This window comes from Belonocnema kinseyi, chromosome 7, assembly GCF_010883055.1.
Source record: "Belonocnema kinseyi isolate 2016_QV_RU_SX_M_011 chromosome 7, B_treatae_v1, whole genome shotgun sequence".
In the NCBI taxonomy this organism is placed as follows: domain Eukaryota; kingdom Metazoa; phylum Arthropoda; class Insecta; order Hymenoptera; family Cynipidae; genus Belonocnema; species Belonocnema kinseyi.
Genome location: NC_046663.1, coordinates 176079 through 192940, shown reverse-complemented (window position 1 = coordinate 192940; position 16862 = coordinate 176079). Strand labels below are relative to the sequence as shown.

The window sequence follows — 16862 nt, the reverse complement described above, 5'->3', positions numbered from 1 at the left end:
AGATATCCTTGTGGCCTCAGCTAACTCACGCACTTTTAATCTTCTATCCTTCAACACCATATCGTGGATTGTATTGATGATTTCGGGAGTACTTGCTTCTACTGGCCTTCCTGAACGTGGTTCGTCACTTATTGATGTACGACCCACGCTTAAATTCATTTACCCAGTTATAAACCGTTGCTAAGGCAGGGGCAGATGTGCCATGAACTGACTCCAATTCATTTTCTATCTCATATGGAGTTAAACCCTTTAAATGAAAATGTTTGATTACCGCTCTGAACTCGTTTTTTTCCATTTTTCTTAACGAACAATTTTTTTTTCAATTGGTTATAAAAACACGTAAACTCAGAAGATGTGGACTGTGACTGCACCATATATCTAGTCGGGAGTGGTGCTGACTGAAAACAGATGATTTGGAGCGATTCGCGCGCCATCTGTTGGTCATTCGAAGGACTTATTGAACTACCCTCGTACCTCTTAAAATTACTCAAATGTTGTCTACAAATAATAAGTGTTCAATTATTATATATACGTCAAAATTTAACAAAGTGATTTATAAATAAAACATTTTTTAAATAGAACAATTAAAATTAAAAAGTTAAAATTTTAAAAGCTCTACGAAATTCTAGAGATTCAAAGCTTTCTATGTAAAACAATTCAGTTTAAAATTTTTTACTTTTCAATATTTGGTGAAATATTTCTAACTATTCAATAATTATTCTTTTTTTCAATTAAACAAATTTTAAATTGAATAGATTAAAATTGAATATTTTAGAGTGAAACAATATTTGATAAAAAATGCATTATTATGAAGTTATTTATAAATTGAAAATAATTGATAAATTTTAAATGAGAAGCTTACATTTTTTAAATGACTGAGACTTTCGAATTGAAAACGTTTAATTTTTAACGTTAAAATTTGGAAATTTCTAAATTTTGAACGGAGTTCGAATCATTTTTTTTTTAAATAAATTATTGTTCCCTTTTAATACTTAAAGCACAGATATATAAAAAAAAATTTAATTAAATATCAAGTTTTCAAGACTGCATATTAAAATTCTTTAAATTAAAATTTAAAACTTAAAATAGAAAATTTTTAAAGTAGAAGATTTTTTGATTACGCATTAGAAATTGAATGATGTCATAATTGAAAAGGATTAAAATTCAATTGGTGATTTAAAAAAACTGTTGAGATCAAACTTGGAGAGAACTTTTTTTCTCTCTAAAAATTTGCAAAATTCACGGTCAAAAAATAATTTCACTGTCATTTTCCGGTTTTTCAGATTTCGCGGGCCAGTGGCTACCCTGTATAATAAATATGGAACATTTCATCTTAAACTCAAACGATATCTTCATTAAAAAATATCTAGCGTAGAAATAAAAAAAAATTACATGAAAACTGTATTTTATAAAACTCTTCTGTAGAAATATGAAAAACCAATCAAACACTGGTTATCTTAAAGTGAAACGATATCTTTATTTTTTTAATTCTTTCATAACAAGATTTTTAAAAATAAATAGAAACTATACCTTCTTAATTGATTTATTTAAATTTAAGTTTTTTAAGTTAATTAATCTTTCAATCAATTGATTAATTCGTTTATTCCAATAAATCACCTGTTATTGTATTAGGGCTACTGTTGCTAATGAATTACTAATTTATACCAACATCTGGCATTGTTAATTCTTATAATTTTTTATGAAATAAATTTGTTGTAACACCATTCTTTTTTCAAACTTATTTTTTATAAAACTACTTTATATAAATTTAATAGACGTATTTGGAATTCAATAATAGCGCTCGTGTCGCTCAAAAAACATGGCCGCCGGAGTATACACATCAGTATGGTTTTGAATGGGAGTCGGAAAAAAAGGTATTTTAATAATTAAGGACGTAAAAAATGTTGTCACTGCGGCTAGATACTCTGTGCGAGTTCACGAAAGCTACACTGTCATCCAGGAACATGATAGAAGGTCAGCGAGTGATTAATTCTGGCATGATAATCATGTACGGTGTGAGTGCAAAAACGGGTGAAACCATTGATTTGTATGCCTTATGCCTTCAAACTAGTGCCTTAAGAAAAGATCCACATACCATAACTGGCAGATTAAAAATTAGGAATAACTGTAATAATGACTCGGATGTAGAATATTCCGTGTCTATTGCCAAAATGACACGTTCGTGCAAAACCGGGACCAGTCAATCGTGTAAACATACAGTAGGTGTCCTGCTGTACTGTAACAGGTGAGTAATTTTTGTGACCAAAATGTTATATTTGTACATTTACTTCATTGTCTATCCAGTTTATTTGAGTAATACTGTAGGATTATGGCTTTTCTGAATTCCATAATCTCATTTGCAATTTTTACCGAAATACCTTTAATTGGTCATTAAAAATAAGAACATTCGGGGAAAGCGGGAAAACTATTTTTGAAATAAATTTTTTCGTTTTCAAGGCCTGTTTTATACTTGGAAAAGCGATCGAGTGTGATTGAAGTAAAGGTTAAATTTCTCTTGGTTCGTTATACTTAACCTCAAAACCAGCTGAGAAAAGGAAGCTGCTTCTGCTATTTACACTGGAATTTTGAAGTAAATACACAAGCAAAGTGGGGGAGACTTAGTTGTAACATCCAACCAAACATGTATAAACTATAATGTTCTAGCTTCCCCCGACTGATTCTTATTTTTAATGAACAACTAAAGTTATTAAAATAAAATCTCCAAGTAAAATAATGAAATTCAGAAAAGCTGTGATTCTAAAGTATTACCTTTATTTGTTTCTATTTTTTTTGTAGGAGAGATCGGAAATTCCATCTTCGTGGACAAAATCTTAATCGCAAGGCTTTATATGCTCACTGTTGGAAATGATGTCAATTTTGCTTTATTTAAAACCAAAATATCGTCTGACTCTCATATAAAAACATAGCCAAGTATGAACTCCTGACGGCCATATTTTTTAATTCGCGCAGGGACCACCAGTAGCGCATGCAATTTTAAACTCCCATATTGGGAATTTAAAATTGCATGCGCTACTGGTCTGTTTTGAATTGATCGTGGAATTAATATTTTTCATATGATTCATTTCTAGGTACTTTGTTGGTTTATGGCAAATTTGATTGGTTGAGAACCTAGATACGAGCTCGATGTGTCAAATTAATTCAACGATTAATTCAAAATGGAGCTCCGTGAAAAGGTACCCTTAGTCTTAGGGTACCTTTTCACGGAGGCCTGTTTTGAATTAATCGTGGAATTAATATTCTTCATAGGATTCATTTCTAGGCACTTTGTTGGTTTATGGCAAATGTGATTGATTGCGAACCGAGATAAAAACTCGATGTCTCAAATGAATTCATCAGTTTATTCAAATTCGACTTCCATGAGACCTCCCTTAGAATGTTCTATCCTTTCATAAATTTTAACTATGTAGAGGAGCCCACGCAAAAACTGTTATTGACTAGTTAGTCCTATACTTATTTTGCAACTTAAATTCTTCTCATTTAAATGGATATTTAAATCATAGTGACACGCGGCGTATATTAGTACTAATCTTAGAGTAAAAAATATTTTAGTGGTACTAACATATCCATTTTATCCTGTTATCCACACGGAGAGAAATTTTAAGAGATTAATTCACGAAACTGCTCCTTCATCTTATTCTAACTTTAGAATAAGATCTAAGAAAGCGGAACCCTTGCTTTTAAATCAACGGCCGTTGCTTTAAAAACAAGGGTTCTGAGATCGTAGTTCTTGCACCAAAGTTAGAATAAGATCAAGGAGCAGTTCTGTGAATTAATCTCTTGAAATTTAACTCCCTGTACGCTCTTAAAATGTTTAATTCATAGGCTGTGACCCTAAAATTACTAATCCGTAAAACGAAACTGACATTCCGTGACAGATATTGCAAGGGTACCTTTTCACGGAGGTTGAATTTAAATAAACTTATGAATTAATTGGCACATTGAGTTCGTATCTACTATCGGCGAGAAAATCATAGGCATCTGCCTTTGAAGCTTGTTAGCTCAGCCAAAAAAATTATACAAGAGGCCATGGGAAAAATTTGAAAAAAATTATGAGTATGAGAAAAACTGTTGTGAACCAGTTGCCGTTGTGAAATTTAAAAAATAATCAAAATTGTTGCTTAAAAGTACAAAAATGTGCAACTATATTATGTTCAGTTCTAATACAGATATTAAAGCGATTTAAACTACAAACTGTAATGGATAGGCTCTGTAATTATTTTCAATCACCCAGACGGATACGATAGTCTTATTTTCTGTGAAAAACGCGAAATTTTTAGCCACATTTTTTGTTGGAAAAATAGTGACAGAAAGCAGGGGGGGGGGGGGCTTTTTTGTTTTACTGCCGACCGCTGGTGCCTTTCTTCGACCCGTAGTTCTGAATGTTTAGATGGCACCCGGCCACGGGTTGAAAAAAGGGACCAACGGTCGGCAGTAAAAAAACGGGCCCCCCTGATTTCTGTCACTTGTTTTCCAAACAAAAAAAAGTCTTAAAATATCGCGATTTTCACAAAAAATAAGACTATCACATCTTTCCGGGAGATCGGAAAGAATTAGAGACCTTATCCATTACAGTTTGCAGTTTGAATCGCTTTAATATCTGTATTAGAACTGAACATAATATAGTTGCACATTTTTGTACTTTTAAGCAACAATTTTTATTATTTTTTAAATTTCACAACGGCAACTGGTTCACAACAGTTTTTCTCATACTCATAAATTTTTTCAAGTTTTCCCCATCGCCCCTTGTGTAAGAAATAATGCTCTAAACTTGACTGTTCTTAAGGTGTTTTACGGATGAGGAGTCTTGCACAAAAGTTAGTCCTACGTTAATGTGAGAATTTGTTTAACCCATGTTCTGATACCCTATATTGCGTATTAAAATATACGTTATTACATTTTGTTAGTTAAAAAAGTGAAAAAATGGTGCAGCTGCGTTCAGAAATCCTTTATAAATTACATTTTTCTTTCGGCTCGGAGTTGAAGCTTTTGGCTGTGTTTTTCGTGACACATAGAAGAAGGAAGTATATGGATAAGTACACACACAGTTTACAATGATGCGTCCAAAGATATGGCAACGTTGCAAACTGTGCTCGAAAAACAACATGTGATCGACCGTGAAAAACGTCTAATATTTGGGCTGTTGCCACATCTTCACCGCTCAAATATTCTAACCCTCAACCAGTTTAAAATTTAAATTTTTTCTACGAATTTCCTTCTAAAAATAGGTGATAAAAATGCCAAGGTTTTCACAGAACCTCTGTATTGTGTCCTTCTATCGTGTCTCAGTTTTAAAAACAAATTGTCAGAACCGTTCAAGCGTCATGCTAAAATATGTTACTCTTTCAATACCTTGAGATAGGTTTTACATGAATAAGATGCAGTTTTTGATTTTACTTATCTCAGCTTCGAAATGGTCAGCCCTTTTTTAATTGCACTAAACGTTAGATGACACCCTCATACATCTACTGTCCCAATTTGAGAAAAATTCTCAGAAAATAATTTCATCCGCATAATACCTTAAATGTACCCGAAAATCGTTACTTTTTTTTTACATTTTTCAGTCTGCTGAGCACAACAATTCTTTTACATAATTTAATTACAAAAAAATGTATAGTGCTAAACAAAAATTGTATGCATATGCATTATTTTGAGGTTATGTCGTCTTTCATCTCTGTCTTTCCGATAATCTGTAAATTATTTCTGAAATAAACTTTTTTGATTGGTTGCAAACAAGGTTAGTTCCGGGAGATTAGTTCCCAGTGGGCACAAAATTTGGCGACGTCTTTACGACATCGTTACGACATCTTCACGACATCCTATGTCCATGACGTTAAGGTGTCTTTACGATATCGTAAATAAATCGTATGATCTGACGATGTCTTTATGATATCGCGAAGACACCTTAACGACATGGACATAGGATGTCGTAAAGATGTCGTAAAGACGTCGCCAAATTTTGTGCCTACTGGGTTACTATGTTTATTTGTAAGTCCAAAGTTTTCGGCCAAAAATATTGTGTAGTTTGGAAGTAACGCTCGGGTGAATTGTGACACACATAAACTCCAAATATACACACACGTTGTTAGCAATATCAAAAAAATCACAAAAAAAGTGTGCGGGGACATCCGTTAGCATGTTCGCTATCATTTCCCAGATTTTGAAGGGAAAATATTTTTTCTCCTAGGAAAAAATCCGGGGGAATCTAACACTAAAAAATCGATACTATTTCCTAAGCGCTATGAAAATTAATCACATTTTGCTAAATTAAAACTTTTTTTATTAACCTACAAAAAAAGTGTGTGGGGACGTCCGTTAGCACGTTCGCTATCATTTCCCAAATTTTTAAGACAAAATATTCATTATTCTAGAAAAAAAGCCGAGGGAACCTAAGACTGGTAAAATCGACAATTTTCTAAGTATCACATGCCCTTAAGCTTCAAAGGTAGATGCCTATGATTTTCTCGCTGATAGTAGGTTCTCAACCAATCAAATTTGCCATAAACCAACAAAGCAGCTAGAAATGAATCCTATGAAAAATATTAATTCCACGATTAATTGAAAACAGGGCTCTGAGAGGGTGGCGTCCCATGATGGCAGAATTGCGTTGCGTATGCGTAATGCGTCAAATCACTAGACATTTTAGCTTATCACACAGTGTTTCTTACGAGAATATTATTGGCGGAAATATCTAGTGAATTGAAGCATTACCCAAAACGCCACAGAATTCTGCAATCATGGGACACCACCCTAAAAAGGTACGTTAAGTCTAATGCGAAACGTCACTAGCGAATCTATAAAATGTTCCAAAAACTAAAAAAATGCTGTTCGTCAAAAAGAGACATAGATATCTCTATCTCTTTTTAACCAGTTGCAATTTTCTAGTTCTTCAAATATATTGTAGGTTCGCTAGTGAGGTGCCGGGTCTATGCTAGAATATCTTTGGTATCAAAGATAATCAGATATTTGCTTGTGTTTTTGACTCTATGAAAAAAATTGTTTTAGGCCGATCGGGTGGCCGATTCCACATAATAAATCATCACGGAAATTCGTCAGATAAATTCAAATCGTGCTTTAATTAACCCGGAGTAATTATTGTAGACTTTTTAGTTTCAATTTTGTATTGTGCACAATTGTGGTGACAAACTAGACTCGATGTATCAAACTATTACAAACATAACCTCTGATTCATTCCAAAAATGATTAAAATTCCATCGTTCTTGTCAGAATTTTCGCGTTTTGAAGAATTGTGATATACCCATTTACTTTCTCACTCGTCTACGAATATCGTTGACAATATGAAAGTCACAGTCAAAATCCTGCAAGGAAAACAATGCGTCGTTGACGTAAGTCCAGAGATCAATAAATTTTGTCGGCTTACGACATTTTTTTTTATGATTTCACCTTTTGTGAATGTATTTTTATAATTTCCTATTCAAAATGTCGTTTTGCTTCCATTAATCTCAACATTCTTGGATACAATAACAACCTTTTTCCCTAAATAAAAAAAACCTTCGCATTGATTTGAACAGAAAAATAATTTTTATTTTTCATTTTGAATTAGATTCTACCCTCGGAAACAGTTTTGGAATTAAAGCACAAAGTCAGTGCTCTTCTAGGAATTGATGTACTACAGCAAAAGTTACTTCTTACTGGAAAAACGCTTGACGGTAATTTGTAACTTTATAAAATGTTCTAATTATTCCTTATGGTACTTTTTCCTTTCCATAAAAAAAGTGTCAAATTTTAATTCGATTGAAATATACTTCGATTTACACATATTTTAGAGTAGGGCTGTTTAAACAAAACTCTAGAAAAAAAAATCAAACAAAAAAATATATTCAGTCTCGAACAAATTAATTAAACAGATGACGTTTGGAGGTTAGGTTTCGTGTCTGTATCGACTTTCAACATCAATTGTGAAATGAATGGGCAGTTTTAGAAAAACTTAGCATTTTTTCTTGAAGAAACTATACCTTTTTTGGTTAAAAATTTATCTTTTTAAATTGAAAATTCATTTATTTAGTTGAAAATTTATTTTTTGTTAGAATTTTAATCTTCTTGATTTAAATTTCGTCTTTGGTACAAAATCTGAATATTTATTTTATTTGACTGAAAAACAAACTTTTTGAACGAAATTTAATTATTATATTTCAAGTTAAGTTAAAAATTTCAAGTTATTTTTCAAGTTAAAAATTTTTTAGCTAAAAATTCGTCTTTTTGGTATAAATTTAATCTTTATAGTTGAAAATTAAAATTTGCTTAAAAATTATTTTTGGCTAAGTTATATATTTTTAGGTTAAAAATAAATTTGTTTAACTGAAAATATAACTAATCCATTTTTTGTTAACAAATTTATTCTTTCAAATGGAAAACTTATTTTTTTAAAATGAAATTTGCCTTTTCAATAAAAAATCGTTCTTTTGGGTTAAAAATTAATTTTTTGTTCGAAAATTTATTTCTTTGGTTTAAAATAAAACTATTTTGTTGCAAATTTATTTTATTAGGTTAAAAATAAGGTTTTTCCAGTTGAAAATTAATGTATTTTGTTGCAAAAATGTGTATTTTGGATATAAATTAAATCTCTTTCGTTTTTGAAATTAAACTATCTTGTTGAAAACTACTTTTATTTGGACGAAAAAATTTTTTTTGAGTGATGATTGGGCTATTTTAAGTAAAAAATGCACATTTTTTAGTTTAAAATTCGACTATTTAGTTGAAAATTTATTTTTTGCTAAAATTTTTATCGTCTTCATTCAAATTTCATCTTTGGTATAAAATCTGAATATTCGCTTGAAAATTTATTTTATTTGACTGAAAAACAAACTTTTTGAACGAAATTTAATTATTATATTTCAAGTTAAGTTAAAAATTTCAAGTTATTTTTCAAGTTAAAAATTTTTTAGCTAAAAATTCGTCTTTTTGGTATAAATTTAATCTTTATAGTTGAAAATTAAAATTTGCTTAAAAATTATTTTTGGCTAAGTTATATATTTTTTGGTTAAAAATAAATTTGTTTAACTGAAAATATAACTAATCCATTTTTTGTTAACAAATTTATTCTTTCAAATGGAAAACTCATTTTTTAAAAATGAAATTTGCCTTTTCAATAAAAAATCGTTCATTTGGGTTAAAAATTAATTTTTTGTTCGAAAATTTATTTCTTTGGTTTAAAATAAAACTATTTTGTTGCAAATTTATGTATTTTGTTGCAAAAATGTGTATTTTGGATATAAATTAAATCTCTTTCGTTTTTGAAATTAAACTATCTTGTTGAAAACTACTTTTATTTGGACGAAAACATTTTTTTTGACTGATGATTGGGCTATTTTAAGTAAAAAATGCACATTTTTTAGTTCAAAATTCGACTATTTAGTTGAAAATTTATTTTATTTGACTGAAAATCAAATTTTTTGAACGAAGTTTACTTATTATATTTCAAGTTAAAAATTTATCTTTACTGCAAAATTTAATTACATATTTAATTGAAAGTTCATGTAGTTTGTGAAAATTCTCTTTATTTTAGGTTAAAAATCCATTTTTTCAACTCATAAAATAAATATTCCATTTATGGTCAAAAATATTTTTTTTTTAGTCAAAATCCATTTTTTTAAAAATAATAATTCAACTGCTTAGTTGAAAATTTGCGTATTATCTTAAGAATGCATATTTTTTGTATAAAATTATTCTTCTTGGTAGAAAATTTACTTTTTTAGTTGAAAATTTGTCTTTGGTATAAATTAAATCTCTTTGTTTAGAAATTAAAATTTATTTAACTGAAAATATAACTTATCCATTTTTTGTTTAAAAATGTATCCTTTTAAATATGAAAATTCATGTATTTTATTTGAAATTTGCCTTTTCAGTACAAAATAATTAATTTGGGTTAAAAATTCTTTTTTTTGTATAAAATTTATTTCTTTGGTTGAAAATCAAACTGTTTTGTTGCAAATTTACTTTAGTAGGTTAAAAAGGAATTTTTTTAGTTTAAAATTCATGTATTTTGTTGCAAAAATGTGTATTTATTTATTTAAACAAAAGTTTATTTTTTTGACTGATTATTGGACTATTATAAGTAAAAAATGTATATTTTTTAGTTGAAAAATTAACGTTTTGGTTAGAAATTTATTTTTTTCAAGTGGAAAATTCATGTATTTTGTTGAAATCGCATCTTTTTTAATAGAAAATAAGTCTGGTTAAAAATTCTTTTTTGAAAACTATTTTTTTTTCTTAATAATTTAAATATTTGGTTGAAAATTCATGTATTTTGTTAAAAATGCATCATTTTTTGGCAAACAATTCTTCTTGGTTGAACATTGACCTATTTTTATGAAAATGTATTTTTTGTTTAAAATTATTTTTTTTTTAAGTTGAAAATGCATGTATTTTGTTTAAAAATCGTATTCTTGTTAAAAGTTTAATCTTCTTGTTTGAAATTTAATCTCTTTTCCGAAATTTAATTCCGTTAACATTTTTGTTTTTAAATATAAATTTTTTCAACTGACTTCCATTTTTTGTTGAAATTTATATTTATCTAATCTTATTATTTAAAAATTTATTTACTTTGTTGGAAACTTGTCTATTATTAAAAAGTAATTCTTCTGGGTTGAAAATGCATCTTTTTGATTAAAGATTTATTTCTTTGGTTGACAATGGAAGTATTCCATTTTTTTTTAGTGAAGAAATTCTATCTTTTCTTGTTAATAATTCAACTATGTGACTGAAAAGTCTTTTATTTTGTTAAAAAGCAATATTTTTATATAAAATTATTCTTCGTGATTGAAAATTCGTCTTTTTGGTTAAAATAGTAACTATTATGTTGAAAATTCATTACATTTTAGCGATATTGTTACTATTTTTCTAGTTTTCCTTACAAAATATTTTTTAAATTCTCACTTTTTTTATCAGATAGTTTAATTTTTAAACGAGAAGATTAATTTTCAACTTATAAAACGAGTTTTCTACACACAGTTTAATTTAATTTAAAATAAAAAAGGAGGATTTTATCAAAAAACATTAATTTTCAACCAAACAGTAACATTTCTAACCCAAAAAAATTATTTGCTACAAAAAAAGGTGAATTTTCAACCAAGTAGTTACATTTTCTATCAAATTGCTTAATTTTCGAGCCGTAAATACGAAATTGATACAAAACAGTTAAATTTCCAACTCGAGAATTAGAAGATTCTACAAAAATAGTTCATTTTCATCAAAAAAGAAATTTAATTTCAAATAAAAAGCAGTAGGATTTAACCAATAAAAATGAATTTTCAACCAAATTCTTGAATTTTGTACTAAACGAGATTAATTTTCAACAATATGAAAAAATATAAATAAATAAATATGATTTTTAATTATTTTATATTATATTTGTCTCAAAAAATATTGAAAATGCTCTCACTTTTTTAATTTTGATCCAAAATGCCTTTCTAACGAACTTGAGCTTTATTTTAGGACACTAAAAGAGTGCGCCAAGGCCAATCTAATGATTATTTTTTTTTTTAAACTATCGTGCTCACAGACAGACAGAAATGCATTCGTAAAAATAAAAACTGAGCTGCAAATGAAAGCACTCAAACTGGAAGTATTAAATTTTGAAGTTTTAAAATTGAAATTAAAAATTTTTTGAATAAAAAAAATGTTTTATTCCAATGCTCAATAATTTACGCGTATAAAATTGAAGGTACTAACATTTTTTAATATAAAAAAATATAAATCTACGTTATCTTTTTCAATGCTCTAAATTAAAAAATCAATCAATGAACCTTAAAATTTTCAAAAATATATAATTTTAAGGTATTTTAAGCTAGAAACATCAAATATTGAAAAATTGAAAAAAAGTTTAACTGAACACCTCTTAAATTAGAATTTCAATTATTTTCTTTTTAAATAATTTAAACATCCTTGGAGAGCTTCAAAATTTCATTTCAAAATCTTGAGAAATCTAGAAGTTTTAAATTAGTCCAAATTTAAAATTATTTTGGAAATTTTTTCAGAACTTCTAAATAGCTGCCAAAATTAATTGAATTTTTTTCTGCAATTTTCTGAAAATCCTGCAAACTTTACAAAATTTCTTTACAATTTGCATGTATAAAATAACAATTGAATATTTATTATTTGTAGCCGAAATTTGAGTAATTTTAAGAGATGTGTAGAAGTTTTGAAAAGATTCAAACTTAATGTAAAACTTGAAATGATAGCCTAATATAAAACAAAATGTAGATTTTCGCAGTTTTTAAACAAAAAAATTATATTCTTTTCAAGAATTACGAAAGGCTTCAAAAGAATCAAAACATTTTCTTAAGATCCCTACAAAAATTAAAAATAACTTTTCATTTTGAGAAATCATTTTAGGATAATATTCAAAAAGTTTTTCAAAGATTTAAACAAATTTTTTCAAAAAAGATTCTAGAAGATTTTAAGAAAACTTTCTAAAATTTGCATGATAATTTTAATCTTTTTAAAACTCCTAAATATCTCTTGGAATTACTCAAATTTTTTCTACAAATTTTCATTTTTAAATTATACATCAAAATTTTAAACATTTCACTTGCAAATTAAGCATTTTTCAAATACAACAATTAAAATTGTAACTTTCAAAGTTTAAAAGCTCTTCGAAATTTTAACGATTCCAGGTTTTCTATGTCAAACAATTCAGTTAAAGATTCTTTACTTTTAAATCTTTGGTTTCAATTTACGTGTCTTAAATAAAAATTCAAATATTGCTAAATATTCGATACTTAATCTTTTTTTTCATTAAAAATTTCAAATTGAATGGGTTAAAAATTCAATATTTTAGACTAACAATATTTTTAATTTAAGAAAATCCTTTAATTAAGAATATATTATTATGAAGTTATTTTTAAGATGAAAATAGTTTATAAATTTTCAGTCACATGTTCACATTTGTTTAATGACAATAAACGATAATTAATGATTAATGATAATAAAAAAAAAGATTTATTTATTGAATAAAAATGTTTTTTATCCAAAATTTTCAACCTGAAAAGCTTTTATTTTTGATTTATTCAAGTCTTTAAGAAAGGATTTAAAAATTCTTTAAATTAAAAATGTGAGCTTAAAAATAAAAAATTTTAAATTAAAAAAATTTTGAATTACGCATCGTAATCTAAATAATAGCATTATTGAAAAATATAACAATTCAACTAATTATTTTAAAACTGTTGAAATTGAACGTGGACAGATTTTTTCTTCTACAAATTTGTAAAATTTCCGATAAAAAAAAATTACTGCCATTTCCCGGGTTTTCCCGGTCTCAAAAAATTCCCGGTCCAGCTGCCACCCTGAACAATGGTAAAAAAGTTTTTAATTTTTAATCCAAAACAGTTAAATTCAACCAGACGGCTTTTCAGCATGAGTTGAATTTTCAACTAAGAAAGTTTTTTTTAAATAAAGAGATGGACAAAAATGGAAACAAAATGCTGAATTTTCAACCTTATACTCAAATTTTCTGGTAAAAACGATCAATATTCAACCAAAAATTAAATAATTAATTTTTGAGTTAAAAAAATTAATTTCGAACCAAAAAAGAAAATAATTCTCAACAAAATAGTAAAATAAAGTAATATAAAGCTGGTTTTATAACTGAAAAATCATTGTTATTCAATTTTATATTGCAATTTAAACAAAATTAAGCATCATCTCGAAAAAAATTCCTCGATTTAAAAAAAATTATTTACTTTTGTAAATAATATATAATACTCTAAGTTTTACTTTAAAATCTATAACAAACTGTTATAGATTCCAAATTCACACACACAATGAAGAATTGAGTTTCAGTTGATTAAAATTTATTCATAAAAAATGTTAGTATTACATTTCCAGTTAAAATAATGAATTTTCAACCGATAAAAACGGAATTTTCAATAAAATAGTTAAATTTTCAATGAAAAACTGTTAAATTAAATCAAAGAATGACAATTTTCAACAGAAGGGTCTAATTTTCAACCAAGAAAGATTTTTCAATCAATAAAAAAAAGAATGTCATTCAAAATATTGAGTTTTCAAGTCATAAAAACGAATTTTAAAAAAAGTTGAATTTAAAACCCAAAAATAGGGGTATGTACCAAAATAATTGAATTTTCAACTGAAAAAGATAAATTTTTTTCACATTTATTAAATAACTAAGACTTTCAAATTGAAACAGTTTAAGTTTTAACGTTGAAATCTGAAAATTCTTAAATTTTGAACTGGTTTAAAATCGTTTTTGTTCACTTTTTATTACTTAAAGTACAGATAATTAAAAAAATATATATTTATTAAATAAAAAAGTTTTTTAACCAAAATTTTCAACATGAGAGGCTTTTATTTTTTATTTGTTCAAGTCTTTAAGAAAGCATTTAAAAATTCTTTAAATTAAAAATGTGTGCTTAAAAATAAAAAATTTTAAAGTAAAAAAATTTTTAAATACACATTGTAAGCTAAATAATAGCATAATTGAAAAAACATAAAAATTCAACAAATTTTCTTCTACAAATTTGTAAAATTCCCGGTCAAAAAAAAAAAATCACTATCATTTCCCGGTCCAGCGGCCACCTTCTCCGATGAGAATATAAAAATGAATTGATTTGTCAGAAATAATTGTTTGATAGTTCTGTTTTTGCTTTTAACCGTAAAAAATAGCATTAAAAATCATAAAAAAAAAAAATAATAATTTTGAAAACCCTAGACACGAAACGAAAAATAATTGAAAAGAGAAAAAAAAAAAACTTTTGTACGGCAGTGTATTAAAAAATTATTTGATCTAAAATTGCGATGAAATGAAATGAATTTCAGATGAGAATCCAGTGAGTTTCTATCCAGGAATCAAAGACGGCAGCAAGTTAAATTTGATAATCAAGAAGAGTGCTCAGACGTCAAATAATGAGACACTGCCCGAGAAGGCTGGAATGCAGTTATTAAAGAAGGAGATGATCAGAGTTTTGCGACGCTACTACACAGAATCCGAATCGGAGTCGATAGGAAATGAAATGATAAAAGACCTCAAGTTCAAAGTAAATAATGTTAGTTTTGACGACTTGGAGAGACTCGCGACCGCACTGATGCAAGATCAAGTTAGCAGCAACGTGGCTTAGAGGAGGAAAAAGAAAACTTAGACGTGAGATTTCTTAGTTTGCTACCATTGTCACACATTACGTACGATTTCCTTTCAATGAATTCTTCGCTCTAGTTAAATAATAATAATAATAATTAATAATAATAATTAATAATAATAATAATTAATAATTATATTATACTACTATTGAGCGCGCAAAATAAGCTAGCCTAGACCTGAATTGGAATAATCTCTTGATTTGAGATTTCCGAACGTGCGATTCAAAATAATTATGTATTTACTATTATTTATAACTTAATAATTGTACCTTGCGACGACATTATGTGTAGTAACGAAGGTCTCTTCAATCGGAAATAGATTTATATTTTATTGTACAAAGTAGAAATTATTACAGAAGCTTTTACACGACAATAAAACAATCACTGATCTGCTAAATCCAATTGTCGAAAATACCTTGCGACCAGGCAGATGAATAAGTTCAGGCTGGCCACTCGATACTCGTCCGGGTTTATCTGAATTTAATAATAATTTTTTTAAAAAAACAAGAAATTAGATAATTAGGGGCCCTTCAAAAACTAAACTTGTCATATTCAGTTAAAAATTCAACTATTTGCTTGAAATTTCATCCTTTTTGGGCAGAAAATTAATCTTTTTAGTTCAAAATTAGTTGTTTTTTTTTTGGCTTATAAGTTTTTCTTTATTGAAACTTAATTTTAATTAGAAAAATTAACTATTTCATGTTTCGTTAAACAAAAATCTTCAGTTGAAAATTCAAGTACGTATATTTCTTTGGAAATTTCTGCATTTTGAGGAAACTTTGCCTGCTTGATGACGAATTCACCTAATTGGTTTGAAAATTCATTTATTTAATTAAAAGTTGATTTGTTTATTGAGAATTAATTTTTTGAATCATAACTGAAAATTCAAATATTCTATTTTTAGTTAAAGATTTATAATTTTTTAGTTCAAAATTTATCTATTTTGTTGAAGATTTATTTTTTATGGCAGAAAATTCATCTTCTGGGCTGAAGATTGAACGATTTCGTTAAAAAAATGATCTTATTTGGTTAAAAACTTATCCCTGTAACTTAAAATCGAACTATTCTATTTTTTGTTGAAAATTCATCTGTTTTATTGAAAATTTATTTTTCATGGTATAAAATTCATCATCTAAGTTGAACATTTATTTTTTTTTGCAGAAAATTTATGTTTTCAGTTAAAAATTGATTTTTTTTTTTGGTTTAAAAATGATTTTTGTCCGTTTTTTATCAATTTTTTAAAAAACAAATTTGGTTAAAAATTTTTTTTGTTTTTGTTGGAAATAATTTTTTTTTTACTAAAAATGTTCCTTTTTGGCTAAAAAATTTGATCTTTTCCAGTTGAAAATTCGCTTATATTGATATTCTATTTTTTGTTGAAAATTCATCTATTTTATTGAAAAAAAAATTGTATTGTATAAAATTCATCATCTAAGTTGAACATTCATTTTTTTTTGCAGAAAATTTATGTTTTCAGTTAAAAATTGATTTTTTTTTTGGTTTAAAAATGATTTTTGTCCGTTTTTTAATCAATTTTCTCAAAAAGAAATTTGGTTAAAAATTTGTTTCTTTTTGTTGGAAATAATTTTTTTTCTACTAAAAATGATCCTTTTTGGCTAAAAAAATTTATCTTTTCCAGTTGAAAATTCGCTTATATTGATATTCTATTTTTTGTTGAAAATTCATCTATTTTATTGAAAAAAAAATTGTATTGTATAAAATTCATCATC

At 27.0% G+C, this 16862-nt stretch overlaps 2 protein-coding genes across 3 annotated transcripts in view; one reads left to right on the top strand and one right to left on the bottom strand.

Moving 5' to 3' along the window:
• Positions 1-6989: 6989 nt before the first annotated feature.
• On the top strand, positions 6990-15529 carry LOC117177066 (ubiquitin-like protein 4A). Its single transcript, XM_033367542.1, has 3 exons — positions 6990-7364; positions 7583-7688; positions 14815-15529. Exons 1-3 carry the CDS (start codon positions 7317-7319, stop codon positions 15111-15113), a joined length of 453 nt encoding a protein of 150 aa, XP_033223433.1. The 5' UTR covers positions 6990-7316; the 3' UTR covers positions 15114-15529.
• LOC117177064 (gem-associated protein 2) overlaps positions 15437-16862 on the bottom strand; it is a 21476-nt gene continuing 20050 nt past the window's right edge. For both annotated transcript variants that reach the window (XM_033367541.1, XM_033367540.1), the window contains exon 5: positions 15437-15606. In XM_033367541.1, coding sequence (XP_033223432.1) covers positions 15514-15606 — 93 coding nt within the window. In that variant the 3' untranslated portion in view covers positions 15437-15513. The remainder of the gene's footprint in view (positions 15607-16862) is intronic.

Excerpts from the sequence above, each read along its gene's own strand:
- LOC117177066 (XM_033367542.1), top strand. The coding sequence starts at position 7,317 with ATGAAAGTCACAGTCAAAATCCTGCAAGGAAAACAATGCGTCGTTGAC. Across the intron at positions 7,365-7,582 it reads GAAAACAATGCGTCGTTGAC|ATTCTACCCTCGGAAACAGT; the intron begins GTAAGTCCAGAG and ends ATTTTGAATTAG. Across the intron at positions 7,689-14,814 it reads TACTGGAAAAACGCTTGACG|ATGAGAATCCAGTGAGTTTC; the intron begins GTAATTTGTAAC and ends AATGAATTTCAG.